Source organism: Elephas maximus, chromosome 6, assembly GCF_024166365.1.
Source record: "Elephas maximus indicus isolate mEleMax1 chromosome 6, mEleMax1 primary haplotype, whole genome shotgun sequence".
Classification (NCBI taxonomy): Eukaryota; Metazoa; Chordata; class Mammalia; order Proboscidea; family Elephantidae; genus Elephas; species Elephas maximus.
Genome location: NC_064824.1, coordinates 36160451 through 36177087, shown reverse-complemented (window position 1 = coordinate 36177087; position 16637 = coordinate 36160451). Strand labels below are relative to the sequence as shown.

Sequence of the window (16637 nt, the reverse complement as noted above, 5' to 3'; positions counted from 1 at the left end):
CAAAGCAATTATCGTCAGCTCTTTTCTGGATTACCACAACCACAGTCTCAAATTGGTTTCTTTCTTCCAGTCCTGGTATTACACTTTTAGCCTCACTTCCAAATTCTTCACATTGAAGCTAGTTTATCATTCTAAAATTCTACTAATTTCCAAAGATAAAATCTATTTTTTCCAAAGATTATATATGTATATAATCATCAAGTCAATTCCAACTCGTGGTAGCCCCATGTGTTACAGAGTACAAGTGCACCATAGGATTTTCTTGGCTATAGTCTTTACAGAACCAGATTGCCAGGCTTTTCTTCTGCAGCACTGCTGCTTGGGTTTGAACTACCAACTTTTAGGTTAGACGCTGAACACATACCTTTTGTGCTACCCAGAGACTTAACCATTCCCTGCTGAAAGTGAATTATTAGAAATTTTTGTGGCCAATCACAACTCAGAGTAAGAAGATTTTTTTGCAAGACTAGATTCATCATTCCCTCCAAAGTGCATTCACAAGGTGAACAATGCCTGCTTGTAGGTATTTTCTACACTTGCAAGAATGACCACCATCACTCTCTAGCGCCATGTTCTAATGGACGTACTCATTTTTAAATATGTAATACCTTCAATCAGTCAAATCTAGCTAACATGGTGGTCATATATCTTACGTGATTTATGAGCTTTAGACAGATAGTGTAATTCTCTGAGTGCGATCTTATTGGTTTTGTTTCTAAATTCTCATCAGATTTCTTTGTGTTGTTCTGAAGGTATAAATCTTGTTAAACATTCTCCTTCTTTAAGACATGAGGACACTGGGATTCATGGAAATTAACTCACTTGTCCAAAGCAAGACAAGAGTCCACAGTGCCTAACTCCCAAGTCATTGTAGTTTCTACTCTATATTGCTACATCTCTGGACACGTAATCAGAATATATTAATATTTTGGGGTACTTTGCATATAGTAGACATAATTAGCAATTCTAAGTTAGAATACTCCTGTATTTCCAATAATTTCTTTTTTTGTGTGAAAAGAAGAAAAAAAAAGTACTTAAAAATACAAAAAAAAAAATGTGGTCTATAGCATGATTTCTTTGTGGGTAACAGGGAAATTGTGTGATATGGCCAATTTCTACTGCTATTATACAGTGTGTTGTTTGTAAGTTACTGTAAAAAAAAAAAAAAAAAAAAAACACTTTTTCCTGGCTATTCTAAGTTTTCAGTGATCCAATTTCTTGGTTTTCCAGACTCAGCTCTTTATCTAATAAGTCTAAAGAAAAGTATCTTTTTTTTTTTTTTTGCCAGAACAATTACTTTTTAATAATAAAATTAATGTTCTTTAAAATGTAAATTTCTTTATACTCAGTATCATAAATATAATGTGGAATGGAAGAAAACTATTCAGATTTCAGGAAAAAAAAATTTTCTCCTGCCATCCTATCAATATTCTTTGGAGAATATGAGATATATGAGGGTATTATCAGAGTGGTTTGAAACGTAGAGGCATGCCATAAATATTAAAGAAAAAAAATTGGATGTTACCTACTGCTAGTATTATTCAGGAATCCCCGGGTGGTGTAAAAAGTTAACATGCTCAGCCGCTAACCAAAAAGCTGGCAGTTTGAATGTACCCCAAGGCACCTCAGAAGAGAGGCCTGACTACTTCCAAAAAATCAGCCACTGAAAACCCTATGGAGCACAGTTCTATTCGGACACACTTGTGGTTGTTAGGGGTTGGAATCAAGTCAACAACAACTGGTAGTACTAGGCAAAATAATAATAATAAAAATAACTAAAGAAAAGAAGCAAGAAACTGTAGATTCCGTGTACTAAGGGTTGTATGAATATGTGTCTTACTGACTAGCATAATTATGATGAATCTCTCTCTCTCTCTTTTGTTATAATTTAAAGGAGGAAATATATGTAGAGGTGATGAGTTTCTTTGCAATAATTCCCTTTGCAAGCTACATTTCTGGGTGTGTGATGGAGAAGACGACTGTGGAGACAACTCTGACGAAACCCCTGACATGTGTGGTATGGCATTTCATGTGGCTCTAGATTGTACTTTCTCCTCCTGATCTAATGTACCAACATGAATCAATGAAGTGGTGAGGTGAACCACAGATCCTACCATGATGGGGTTAGCTAGATCAAATATAACCACAGATGCAGCTTTTGTTCAGGTCATAGATTACCCCATTCAAAATTTTATAACTTTGCAGAGAACCTTCTATAAACATGCACATACACAATATGAACGCTATTCAAAATACAGATTATGGTCTGTATGGGACCATTTAGAGTAGTTTACCTTTTGAACTGAATGACATCATATGAAGACTTTCTGGCTTTCACAAAATTGATGTTTTATATTGAAAATGTGAGATTCTTTGATATTAGTGCATGGGAAAGTGCAAATAATAAAATCTCATAGCTGTGAAAATCACCCACTTTTGAGGGTGTTCAAAGAGGAGAATACATGGAAATCCTAAGTGTTAAACAGAGAATTGAAATTAGGAGTGATCCAACATTTAAATATGAAAATCTTAACAAAAGTTATTGCTTCTCCAAATTTTAGTTGCTTTTGACTGGTATTTGTTAGGAATATCCTTAAGGAACAAGCAAATGTAAATATACAAGTTGAAATTACCAAAATATCGGTTTCTGATATTTTCATAAATATTTTCACCCTTCTCCATTCTTTGTATCTAACCTCAGAAAGAAAAGCATTTTTACCTCTAATTTACAAGAAGATACTAGCTCTTTGTATATATTTAAATAGCACATGAGGTGACTTAAAAAGAAAAAAAAGCATATTATGAGTGTATGTACTCAAATGTTTTTGTCCTGTTTGGTGCATCAAGTTGTGGCAGAGTTTCTTGATGGATGACAACTTTGACTACTGACATTACAGTGAAAATAAAAACAAAACAAAGCAAAAACCAAGGAGGCAGTTTTATTTTAAAAGGATTTAAAACTTGAAATAGACAAAGCCCTTGGAAAGTTTTTCCTGTAGGTACAACTATTGAGAGATGTAACTAAATTTCATTTTCAGTTCTTCTACATAATCTTACAAAATGGACTCTAGAGAGTCACAGAATCACGAGATTATATTGTTTCTGAATCAAGCAATGTCAAAATATGTGAGTCTATCTACCAAAATGAAGTAAGAACCTATTACTTGAATGAACGATGTACTTTTTTTCTATTCTCTTTCTTTACCAGAAAATTAGTGCCTGGAATACGAACTGTTTGGTAACTAATTAGCCTGGTAAATTTACAGATTCAGACCCCCAGTATCACTTCCAAGGCCAAGAATGATTCTTAGGACCATTCTAAACATTATGGCTGGAAACTCCTAATATCCAGCTTAATTTTCTGAACTTTTTGCATTCCCTTCAGTCACCAATATCAACACTGAGTTGAACTTGTATGTGCCAAAGACTTTGCTAAACAATTGGGATAAAAAATGAACAGCACGTTTTGTTTTGCTGATGAAGAGCTCTTTTTCTGCTTGAAAAAAATAACCATAATTTCCTTACCTTGGATTTCAAGCAATGATAGTATTAAATAAAAGGCACATACAAGGTAGAGAAATATGAGATGAATTCATTCTACAGGGGTAATCAGAAAGTAACAGTTTTTAAGGAGACAGATCAAAAAGCACCATAGGCACAGTGAGCAAGCAGCATGAGAAAAATACAATTCATTCATTCATTCAATATACATTTGTAAAGTCAGGTACTGTGATCAGTTTGGGTGATATAATAATAATAAGGAAAACAAACTGAGACCTGGACAGAGATCACAGAGCTTATGGTAAAGTACATAATTACAAACTGCAGCATATACCGTGGATAAAAAGTATACTAATTTACAAAAGCGTTGAGCAAAGAGTTCAGTCTGAGGTTATGAGAAGTAGCATTTGATTTCAGGATCTGAGGGATGTATAGGTGCTAAACAGGTGAAAGAGGTTGGGGAAGAGGGGAGTATACACTGTTGTAGGCAGAGAAAACATTATCTGTAAAGGCCCTGAGGAAGGGAAAAACATGGCTTATTGGAGGAACTAAAAGAACTACACGCTCAGAAATAGAGAGGAAAATAGATATTGGCTGAAGATGAAACTCAAAAGACACCAGAGATACCTGGAACCTTGTGAGTCTTGACTCAGGTTTTTGCATTTAGCTTGAAAGCGATTGAAAATACCAAAGGATTTGAACAGAAGAGGCACGTGGTCATATTTTGTACTTTATAAATCTTGGACAGAAGGTGGCAAGACCAGTTAAGAATCTCTTGCAACTCTCTAGGCAAGCCATGCTTATAGTTTAAGGTGATGACAGTGCATGATGACAAAAGTAGACCGATTCAAAGGTAATCTAAAAGACAAGATAAACTGAACTAAATAGTGGATTGTATAAGGGAGGGGTGATGAAGAGGCTTTTGTCAAGTATATGTTGTAGGGCTATACGGATGGGAACATAGGAAAAGGAACAATTTTGCAAATAAACATTAGAAGGCTGATTTGGGATGCATTTGAGGAGATACTCAAGGAGAAGTTCTATGTAGGCTTTGGGAGTTTGGTCATAGTGCTTAAAGGAAAGATCTGGCCTAGGGATGTAAATTTGCAGTCAGTATATAAAAGGTGGTGGTAGATACTGTGGAATTAGGATTATGCTGGGAGGGAGGAAAGTGAAAGACAAGAAAGGGGTTAGGGCATAGTATTTATTGAAGGACACCAACATCTAAAAGAATACCATGGCAAAAGAGAATTAGAATAAGTAGAATTACCAAAAAAAAAAAAAAGGCAGTGTTGCAAAAAATGATGAAATTGCTCCTGATGCGGCAGAGGGAAATGAGATCCTGAGCAATTGCATAAGCTACTTTTAGATGGGAGTAGGGATACTTCCTCTGTTATAAAAAATGAAATGGAGAGTAGGAGCCTCTGTGTAGATGAAGACAGATGTGCTATTATTTAATAAGATGTTAAGGGATTTCTTATCTTTTTATTTTCACTTATTTTTGTCTGGTAGGAAACATGATCATATTTAGAGTGTGGGAGGTTGGTGTTGTAAGGAGATTTGAAAAAAATGCAGATCTGAATCATTATTGTATAGGGTAGGTGAGTGACATGACTACATATATTTCTATATATGATTTTGAGGTAGTGTTGAGGCCTTGTATGGCATTATTAAATTCATATTTGGTGGTACCTTATTGGCCTTCCTGAGTGATCAACTGCAGTGTTCCTGGTTTCTTAGATGTAGATATTGAGACAGTCGATGGTTCAGTCTAGCTAAGTTTAGGGTTTATTACACGATTATGATGACAAAGAGAAAAGGACCAGAGAATTCTGGTTATGGAAACAGAATGAGTTTCCAAAATAGTGTTTAGAACAGTGTCCAACATAAGAAACAAAAAAAAAACCAAATCAAACCTATTGTGGTCGAGTTGATTCCAACTCATAGCCACCCTATAAGATGGAGTAAAACTGCCCCATAGGATTTCTGAGGAGCAGCTGATGAATTCAAACTGCCAGCCTTTTGGCTAGAAGCCAAGCTCTTAAATATATATTGAATAAGTAGATGAAAATATGGAACACAGAATCTAATATCAATAGGAAGAGAAGTAAAGAAAAAAAGGCATTGATGAATAAAGAGAATATATCAACTGGCTAGAGTTTCAGATAAGACTGAAGAAGGGCCATAGCGAGACTGTTGGAATTAAAAATTTGCAAGATTGGAGGTTGTGGCCAGTATTGAGGACATTTAAATTAGTGATTTTGAAAATGAAGCAATTTTAGAAAATAATAAATTCAGAATGCAACTATGTTAATACCCTTAGCTGCAAGCAATAGGGGCCATCATTGGCTGAATTAAGAAAGGAAATTTATTAAAATCAACCAGAGCCTACAACCTTGTAGGAGAGTAGGAGAGAGGGTGGCCTAGGTGGACTAGAAGAAGAGGACATTGAGTATGAAAAACTCACAGAGCTAAAAGGACAAGTTATTGGTTGGTTTGCCTGTGTGGATGTTGAAGTCATCTTTTAAGATGCTGGAACGAATTGGGGTGAAGAGAAAATGCTATGAGGGAACGTGCCACAGTCCTCAGTGGGTTGGGAGAGGAGTGTTGTTTACAGGGTAGATGGGATAACAACAGGGAGAAAGGGGCATAGTCAAATGTCTCTATAAAGAGAGGTTTTTGGTTTTAGTTTCTTTGTTTTAAAAATAGAATATGAGGCTATGGTAACAAAATTCTTAAAGTTGTATTAGGAAATTACCATGTCTTCAAACATGAGAGAGACTTGAGCAAATTAAGAGACATTACTAAAAAACCTGAAGGAGAGGAAGTATAATTGAAGAAAGAACCAGATTTCAAGTAAAGCAAGAAGGTGGAGGCAAGAGGAATGTGACATATTTAAGGAGCTGTAAGAAAGTGGTATTTCTGGAATATCATGACAAAGAAAGACTGAGTCTGCAGTAGTAGCATGGACCAGATAATTATTAGTCTATTATACCATGTACACCATACCATGCTTGTTGTTAGCTGAGTGAATTCCAACTCATAGCAACCCTGTAGGACAGAATAGAACTGCCCTGTAGGGTTTCCAAGAAGTAGATGTTGGATGCAAACTGCTGACTTTTTGGTTAGCAGCCAGATGCATAACCACTGTGCCACCAGAGCCCCATACCATGCATAGAAACTTAAATTTTATCCTGAAGCTAATGGATAACTACAGAAGAGATGAACAGATTGATGTGTTAGATCTATTGTTTTGCAGGCATTGTAGAAACTCTATCTGAGGGTGGGAGCCTCACTGGAGACATATGAGATTCTACTACAGCCATTTCTCAGAGATATAGTAGAGAGTTGAGCTATTGTGATTGTATCTTGCAGAGGTGGAGAAAAGGGAGCAAGTTTGGGGACAACATCAACTGAGCTTAGTGACTAATTAGAACTGAAAGTACATGAGAGGGAACAAGTTAAAATAATTCCCAGATTTCTGGCTGTGATGTGTCACTAACTAAATTATGGAAAATAAAGAAACTCGTGGTTGGAGAGGAAAGGGGCCAAGGAAGGATGATAAGAATTAAGCTTTCAACTTTTTGAATTTGAAATTCTCAAGGGGCTGTTCTATAGTCAACTGGGAGATGCTTAAACTAGATAGAAAAATTGTAAGTCTTCAGGGTAAATGAGAAAATCTAAGCAGGGATCTCAAGAGTAAGAACATAAGGTGACCAAGGACAGAGCTGGGGGGAATTTCACATGTCAGAATGAAGATTAATTAGAGATGTTTCCTGCTTTAGGGGGAAAGTCTTGAGACTGGATAGTGATGGAAGAGACAGGAATAAAACACCCTGGCATTTATTGTTGTCTCCTTAAGTTTCATGGACACACATACACATACCCACATAAACAATGAATAAGATCATCTTATATGCCCTCAAATGCATACCTGTACATTTGTTTAGAGAGACGGAGAGGAAGAAACACAACTGTGGTATTGTTGGGATATTTTTTCACTAGTCGGCCTCTTTTTAATTCTGGGCCTGTAACATATGCTTGCTCAAGCTCTAAGGTGTATGAAATTGCTCTTTCAGATAGCTAAGTGCCCTGCTATGTTGTATAAATTGTAGGCATAAATTAATTTCGTACACCAAGTGAAGTCTGCTAAAATAAGGCATTTGAAAATGAGACCATGAAGCTTGACTTTTTGTTACTTCATTCAAGATTCTCAGCTGTGCATTCTTTTCTGTAGTTAATGGAAGTAACTATGATCTTAGGCTTCTATTATCACACATTTTTCCGGTATCCACATGTAGTCAAATTTCACAACAAAAGATGTTTTTTTAAAAACTAGCTTATAAATTTGAAAAGGAAGGGCGGTAAAAAAGGAAGACAAAAGAAGGATAGTCCTTCATATGTCAGTGCACCCAAAGGAACTGCTTTGGTTTTTCTTTTTTTCAGCCAAATTTCTCTGCCCACCCACAAGACCTCACAGATGCAGGAATAACAGAATATGTCTGCAGCTTGAGCAAATGTGCAATGGAATTGATGACTGTGGGGACAACACAGATGAAGATCACTGTGGCGGTAAATCTAATCAACCTGTAATAATTGAATGAGTGATACAGTAAGACAAAGTGATGATTTTAGGTCATAAAAAATATATTCCATGTAGTATGTTTGAGGATATTTCTCTCAGGCTTTTGATCTTCTGACAAATTACCAGCTAAGTTATCATTTGGTATAATGGAGTTAGACGGCTCTGCTCAGAGTCCCTAACCAAACCTGTTGCCATTGAGTTGATTCCGACTCTCGCGACCCTATAGGATACAGTGGAGCTGCACCATAGAGTATCCCAGGAGCGGCTGGTGGATTCAAATTGCCAACGTTTTAGTTAGCAGCCAAGCTCTTAACCACCGCACAACCAGGTCCCTACTAGCCTGTAAATCTGAGTTAATGATAAGTATTTTATTTGAGAAAATAGTATATAGATGAGAGAAGCAACATAGCGTTTTAACAATGTTCCCTCTTACACACGTAGCTCTTTGAGGGAAGGGAGGTTATACAGGGTGCTTATATACATTCACAATATCATTTGTACAGCTCTGAAATCCAAAAGTTCTTAAAACTAAAGGCTTTACATGTGGTAAACTGATTTGATGACAATGCCTGACCTGAACTGATCTGAGGTGATTAAAAATTCAACTTAGGGTAAATGTTCAAATATTTTCCTGTGAAAATAGAGCATTGTTTTTACAGAGTAAATACATGGTTGCATTTCTAAAATAAAATAAAAAAGAAAAAATCTGAATCCAATATATATTTGACACCAAAGGCTTCAAATAAAGGATTGTGGGCCCGTACTATTCACAGCATTTAGTAACATATCTTGGAAATATTGAACATTTTATGTGATCAATAAGTTTGTTTGAATTCTTTGAAGGACTAATCATTTTTTCCTACTGACTCTTTAGATAAGCTTACACATAAAACAAGACCTTGTAAAAAGGATGAGTTTCCTTGCAGTAATAAAAAATGTATCCCCATGGACCTCCAGTGCGATCAGCTTGACGACTGTGGAGATGGTTCAGATGAGCAAGGCTGCAGAATAAGTGAGTTTTTTTGTTGTTGTTAAACAAAGTGCAGTGACAAGTCCAATTTATGCTTAAACATGACTAAATTTTTCTTTTCTAGTGTATGGAAAGATTGCGCTTCAAAATTTGCTTACGTTATACCCTCTCCCCCCTTTTTTTTTAAGCCTTTGAGAAAACAATCCTAGAACATCACTAAATTTCAGACAGGACAAGATGAAAAGGTTGATTTTCCTATGACTACCCTTGAGGGTAAAAAAAAAAAAAAAAAAAATTTTTTTTTTTTTTTACCCTTGTTAGGGAAACCCTGGTGGCATAGTAGTCAAGTGGTACGGCTGCTAACCAAGAGGCTGACAGTTCAAATCTGCCAGGCAGTCCTTGGAAACTCTATAGGGCAGTTCTACTCTGTCCTATAGGGTCACTATAGGGTCACTATGAGTCGGAATCGACTTGATGGCAGCGGGTTTACCCTTGTTAAAAGGAGCCCTGGGGTGTAATGGTTAAGTACTAGGCTGCTAACAAAAGGTGAGTGGTTCAAACCCACCAGCTGCTTTGTGGGAGAAAGATGTGGCAGTCTGCTTATATAAAGATTTATCACCTTGAAACTCTATAGGGCAATTCTACTCAGTCCTATAGGTTCACTATGAGTCAGAATTGACTCGATGACAACAGATCTTTTTTTTTTTTAACCCTGTTAGAACTAAGAGCTCAGTATCCAAATACAGACTTTGATGTCAGAGAAAAAAAAAAAAACTATATCTATTAATACTTTATTTTATAAAGTATAAATTTAGTGGTTTTGAATTTTAACTAAAACCCACTGTCATCAAGTTGATTCCAACTCATAGCAACCCTATAGGACAAAGTGGAACTGCCCCATAGGGTTTCCAAGGCTATAAATCTTCACAGAAGCAGACTGCCATATCTTTGTCTTGCAGAGAGGCTGGTGGGCTTGAACCCTTGACCTTTCGTTTAGCAGCCAAGAGCTTAACCACTGCACCACCGGTGCTCCTTTGAATTATATACTTCTTTGAATGATGATATTCGGTTGAATGATAGTCAAGGTCTTAATAATTTATGAAATGTTTTAGATTTAATTCATTTTTGAATTATTCTTAAAGAAGAGATCATTATTTTGTTCAGTTAGAACGCTGATTCTTGATGAATTGTAAGACTCTTGTTAATATAATTTTGTGTTCAGCTAATGCTTGATATTTGATTTTCCATACTATAGAAAACTAATTGAGTTTATGACCTTAAATTCAGATTACTTATAAAAATTGCCAACGATTTCCTGCTTTAGGGATTTTATTTTTTGTCATGTATGCATCTAAGTTGTCCCTCACTGGATGATGAAGCAATTCCCATCAGGATGCAGTCACGTATGTCTCAGCAATGATCTCATTCTACTGGTGTATTTTAATTCATTGTAAAATATTGGGTAGTCATTTGGGATTAGTAATGATTAGAGCCCTGGTAGTTAATGTTCTCTTGTTTCTCAATAATTTGATTTGTTTAGGTAAATTAGAGCAAATTCAATGCTATGCCCCTCTCATTTATTCACCTTCCAAAATATTTTTCAGAATGGAATAGACAAGAATGAAATTGTCATAACTATGCTGGAAATTACACATAACCCATAACTCATCCCGGTGGTGTTGCAGCCTGTGACCTTTGGAGCACATTAAACACTCAGATGTTGTTCCTCATGTGTGTGCAGGCTAAAATAGTTTAGGAATCTCTGATTTAGTTTAACCAGCTTGCATAATGTGGTAGTGCCCTTGATTGAGTCTCTGGGTAGAATAGTTTAGGTTAGAAATAAATACATCTCTAAGTATATTCTATTCTTGGAGAAGGATGTAGTAATCATACATGGTACCATCAAAAAAAAAAAAAAAAAAAATAGCCTTCCAGTAGAAGTATTGACTCTTGACTTCCTGCTAGAAATTAGTGTAGCTGGACGACAGCTGTAAGTATCAGCTGTTGGCAGCTTGGACTAAATGATATTAAAAGTAAATGAGTTCCATTTATCTGGTTCTATATCTTTAGAAGTGGAGACTTATATGGAGAGAAGAACATAATCTTACACTTTCAAAAAGTTATCCAAGGAATAATAAATATCATTTTCAAATAAAAAAAAATGCAAACTCCCACTTCAGGAATTAGAATTATATTAGTTTTCATCATATTTTTAAATCCTAGCTCCAAATGAATATACCTGTGAAGATAATGTGAACCCATGTGGAGATGATGCATATTGTAATCAAATAAAAACATCTGTTTTCTGTCGCTGTAAGCCTGGATTTCAGAGAAACATGAAAAACAGACAGTGTGAAGGTATAGTATCTTTCTTCGACAGCTTGCTCTTACATCTTTGGGTTATAAAAAGATTCCCAAGGCTGCTAAATTGCGAGATGACAGGGGATTGATTCTCATCAAAACGGTGTGTGTCTACAGGATACCATTTTCCTTAGGAGAGTGAAAGTCTCTGGGCTCAAGAGCTTGTGTGTTTGTATTGCTAAGCTAACCATCACTGAGGCTACAAAGCCTTTCCTGTAGCAAATTCAGACTGGCAGGAATTTCAATTGTACTGTAACGATTCTGTTTTCAAATGCAAATAAAGAAATTGCTGGTTCAGGGACTGTTGGAGAATTAGACTCACTTGATGAAAAAATATGTTTGTGCTGACCCATTTCTCTTGAGTTGTGGCATTTTGCTATATTGCAGTACTTGTGGGCTTTTGTCCTGATACCCTGTCATAAACAGTGTTTTAAATTATCAAGATATGCTTTTTTGAATTCAAAGACAAGATCTGAAAAAATCTCTGTTAACTTACTCGAAATCATTCAAAGACTGAGCATGTTGGACAGCAAGAATCTCATAGTAAGTTATAAGTAAATATAATTTAAATGAGGGCTTTAAGTATGGAGCCATGAAATAGAGACCCATGCACACTTTCTGTGAATTTCTCCACTAAAACTGATATTTATGATCACCTATTGTTCTGATGGAAACTCTGGTGGCACAGTGATTAAGCACTAAGGCTGCTAGCCAAAGGTCCACAGTTTGAATCCACCAGGCACTCCTTGGAAACTCTATGGGGCAGTTCTACTCTGTCCTGTAGGCTCACTATGAGTTAGAATTAACTCGACAGCAACGGGTTTATTGTTCTGATTGAAGCCCCTGGATGGTACAAAGGGTTAATGCCCTCGAGGCTATCTGAAAGTTTGATGGTCAAAGTCTGCTCAGAGGTGCCTCAGAAAAAAAGACTTAGTGTTCTCCTTCTGATAAATTAGCCAATGAAAACCCTGTAGAGCACAGTTCTACTCTGACACACATGAGGACTCCAAGAGTTGGAATCAATTCGATAGCAACTAGTTTGATTTTATTTATTGTGATTACAGCCAAACCTGTGTTGTTTAAGTCTGGCCTATCTAGGGTAAATTGAAGTCCTAGAATGTTTTCACTTCTAGCTTCTTTCTATATTGTCTCTTTACGATATTCTTGGGTAAGGAAAAATGATTTTGCATTGTCAATCAAAATGGAATTATTGCAATAAATTAATTATACTCATCTGAAAGGGGAAGAAACTTGGAGCCATATCACGTTGAAGTATATGTTGAGTTTTGCAGTTGTTTGGATTATTCATGGCATTTTATTTCTCATTAACGTGAATACTGAAAGCTCACAAACTGAGCCTTCTCTCTTTTAATATTAAACAAAAACCAAATTATTTCTCAAGACTACAGTATTCTTTCTCAGGCAATTGCTATTAATTGTATACAGCCTAACACACACACACATACAATCTGAAGATTTTAATTTCAATATCATTGATTTTCTAATATTTATTGGTGAATAGGGGTCTCTGTTTCCTTTCTATATTTACTAAATTTAGCAACATTATTCTCAAGAATTTTGATATTTTAAAATTTGTTATGCGACAAGTATAATCTGTAAGCTACTTTTTATTTTAAATTGCCACAAATGCACTATTTTTATACACTTTATTGTGCAAATGTGGAACTTCTGAACTCAGGTAAAAGCTGCATCTTTACTTAATAAATGAAGTTTTCATGCTAAGGAAAATGGTTTTGTGTTAGTGCGGAGGAGGGGAAAAACATTACCTGGATTTTGTAGTCCCAATAATTTGAATTTGGTTATGCCCTTCATTCACGTACTTCAAAAGTAGCATAAGAAATTGAAATTTGATATTGAAGCCCAAACACTTCAACTGAAATACAAAGGAATATAAAGGAAAGAAAAATAAAAAGGAACAGCAGAAGAGAAGCAGAAAGAGATTAAGAGTTGCTGAGTGCCAGGCACTGTTCTAGGCACTGGGCATCAGTGAAAATTCCTCCATTCTCTTCAAAAGCTCATGATGCAGATATTATTGTAAAGATGAGAAGAAAAATGGTGATTCTAGCCATTAAGGAAGCATTTGGAGGGGCTGAGATTGTATCAAATCATGCAGACTTTTGCTTATTTTGATTCCACAAATAAAGGGAAACTGTGGTAACCAATAAATACCTGTTCAGAGTTAATACCCATTGTCCATTGCCATTGAGTCAATTCTGACTCATAGAGACCCTATATGACAGAGTAGAATTGCCCCTTAAGGTTTCCAAGGAGTGGCTTGTGGATTTGAACTGCTGACCTTTTAGTTAGCAGCCAAACTCTTAACCACTGTGCTACCAGGACTCCATTCAGAGTTACAGGTGTCTAACAAATCAGAAATGTTTGTTATAATACTCTCAGATGGCTAAGTGCTGATAATACATATTTCACTTCATCTTTATACAATATTAATTAAAAACAAGTAAATATTAGTTAAAAACAAGTTTTCTTTGCAAGTTTACACTACTTTTCAATCAGACACAGAAATGAGTTGTCATGAGAATGCTTAAATTCTCCTTGGACAAGATATCATATTAATGACAGCAGAATCAGAAAGCTTTTTTTTTTTTTAAATCTTGGCACTGTTAGTTAACAGTTGTCACTGAGAAAGTCTTTATCTTCACCATTGAGCTCTTGGAAGGTTGTTGGGTGTGAAACAAAAGATAATTATTATTACCATCCTTATTCTTAAATTGTCTAATCCAAAGAGTGACGGATTTATCTCACAACTTTATTATACAATTACTGCAACTATGGATGATAAAATGAGCCCTGATGGTGTAACGGTTAAACACTGGGCTGTTAACCGAAAGTTTGGCAGTTCAAAGCTACCCAGGAGCTCCGTGAGAGAAAGAGCTGGTGATCTGCTCTCATAAAGTTTATAGCCTAGACAAACCTATGAGGCAGTCCTCCTCTGTCACAAGGGGTCATTATGAGTCAAATACCAATGCAGCAACACCTAACAAGAACATGGCTGATAAAGGGGACGTAGTAAGAATACTGGTTGAAAGACAAAGGAGAGAAGCAGAGAGAGAGTAGACAATTCATCAGAATCACCTGACCTCTGTCCTGACCCTGCAGAAACCACTGAAGTCAGAGACACGTGCCAATTCACAGAATATTGCCTATTGCTTGTGACATATATATATATATATATATGTATACATACATATTTATATGTAGACTTTCAGGCCATTTAAAAAAAAAAATTCACACGGCCTCAAAGTAGCCCTTTTTGTTACTTAGTCACTTCATGTATATGAAGCCAGAAGTGTGTTAGAGGCACATTCATATCTTCTCTGCTAGACATTGTGAAAAGTGCTGGGAATAAATAATCAATAAATCGGGATTTCTATCTTCAAGAACTACCAATCAAGTAGGGGAGGTGAATATATGACCCCATATCTGTAATATAGCGTGAGAAATCGTATAAGAGGAAAACACTAAGAAAGCAGAAAATGGAGACACTAAGGAGGCAGCCACTGCTGTATACTAGTCCAAGGAGACAAGGAAGGATTCACTTTGGGTGCACACCGAAAGATGAGTAGAAATTCTCTGTGGAGAGGAGGACAAGGACATTAGCAGAAAAAGGGACAACATATGACACGCGCAAAGGTGTAGAGGTAGGTAATCGGGAGCAGTCTGAAAAGAAGACTTCAGGAGAGGTTTATCTGAGTGAATGAAAATACTAGAAAAATTTGAAATGGATATTTTAATGTTTTAAGTGGATTAACAAGCAATGTATAATCAATTGATGGATTATTACAGTGAAACTATTGAAAAAAATTATTATGGCCTAAGCATATTTTCCAGAGCCCCAGTGGCTTAGTGGTTAAGAGCTCGGTGCTAACCAAAAGGTGAGCAGTTTGAATCCACCAGCCGCTCCTCAGAAACCCTATGGGGCAGTTCTACCCTGTCCTATAGGGTCGCTATGAGTTGGAATTGACTCGGCAGCAACAGGTTTAATATGGTTTTTGGTAAACATTGTACAGCAAGTCAGAGACTTAAAAGTTTGAAAGGACGATAAAAGAAATAGTAATAATAAGTTGAAAGAATTTAAAAAATGGCTTTTTAGAAATGTCAAATGATTTGAAGTGCCAACTGGGGTATGATGATACTATTTTCAGTTTCTTCTTTTCCAGACCTTAATGAATGTTTGGTGTTTGGCACATGTTCCCACAAATGTATTAATATGGAAGGATCATATAAATGTGTGTGTGACCAGAATTTTGAAGAAAGAAATAACACCTGCATAGCAAAAGGTAAGGTTATAGCCAACATTATAAAGGCTACTATAATTTTTCTTGAAATTTCTTATGGGAAAGCAAAGTTATATATTTCATTTCAGCAATAGCTTCATTCCTGATCTTATAAATCTTTTTCGTAATACTGATTAATTTGGTTAGTTGGGTTGCTTCCATTGTTAATTAACCTAATCTGGGATGATGTGTAGAGGTAACTCTCAAATGCATGGTAACTGTTAAAATCACTTTGTGTTTGAAACAATTAGCCAGAAAGGTAAAAGTTTAAAAGTCTGTGTGATAAAATATGAAGTATATATTTTTAGGGTCTGCTCTAGTGTATATGGAGGCCTGGTGACACAGTGGTTAAGCATTTGTCTGCTAACCAAAAGGTCGGCAGTTCGAATACACCAGCTGCTCCTTGGAAACCCTACGGGTCAGTCCTACTCTGTCCTATAGAGTCACTATGAGCCAGAATCGATTCGACAGCAATGAGTTTTGGCTTTTTGGTTCTAGTGTATCTGAAAAATCATTAAGCCATCTAGATAAAAATAAAAGGTTAAAGGTTAATATTATAATGAGAATGCAATATTGAGGAATGGCTTTAATGGCTTTAAAACAAAATCATGCTTTCAAATTCATATCTCCTTAATGACAAATATGCCTGGGTATAACTAAATCACATATATGAGAGGTGAACTTATTTTAAAAAAAAAGTTTTTTGAACTTATTTAGATACGGATAAAATATTGTTCTTACTAAAACAACATTGTAATTTTTTGTTAGCTGCAGGGTATGATTGGAACTTATTAATCAGATAGTGTTATTACAAGAAAGAAACACCATGGTGTAGTGGATTTGGCTGTGGAGTCAGATGCACTTGTATTTGAATCTCACAATTACAATTCTGTAGCTATATGAT

At 35.9% G+C, this 16637-nt stretch overlaps 1 protein-coding gene across 1 annotated transcript in view; it reads left to right on the top strand.

Annotated features, from left to right (window-relative positions):
• The window catches only part of LRP1B (LDL receptor related protein 1B), a 1748032-nt gene that overhangs the window by 1606798 nt on the left and 124597 nt on the right, over positions 1-16637 (top strand). The window contains exons 72-76 of the mRNA XM_049888441.1: positions 1895-2017; positions 7948-8073; positions 8961-9098; positions 11280-11414; positions 15617-15736. Of these exons, the coding sequence (XP_049744398.1) occupies positions 1895-2017; positions 7948-8073; positions 8961-9098; positions 11280-11414; positions 15617-15736 (642 nt within the window). The remainder of the gene's footprint in view (positions 1-1894; positions 2018-7947; positions 8074-8960; positions 9099-11279; positions 11415-15616; positions 15737-16637) is intronic.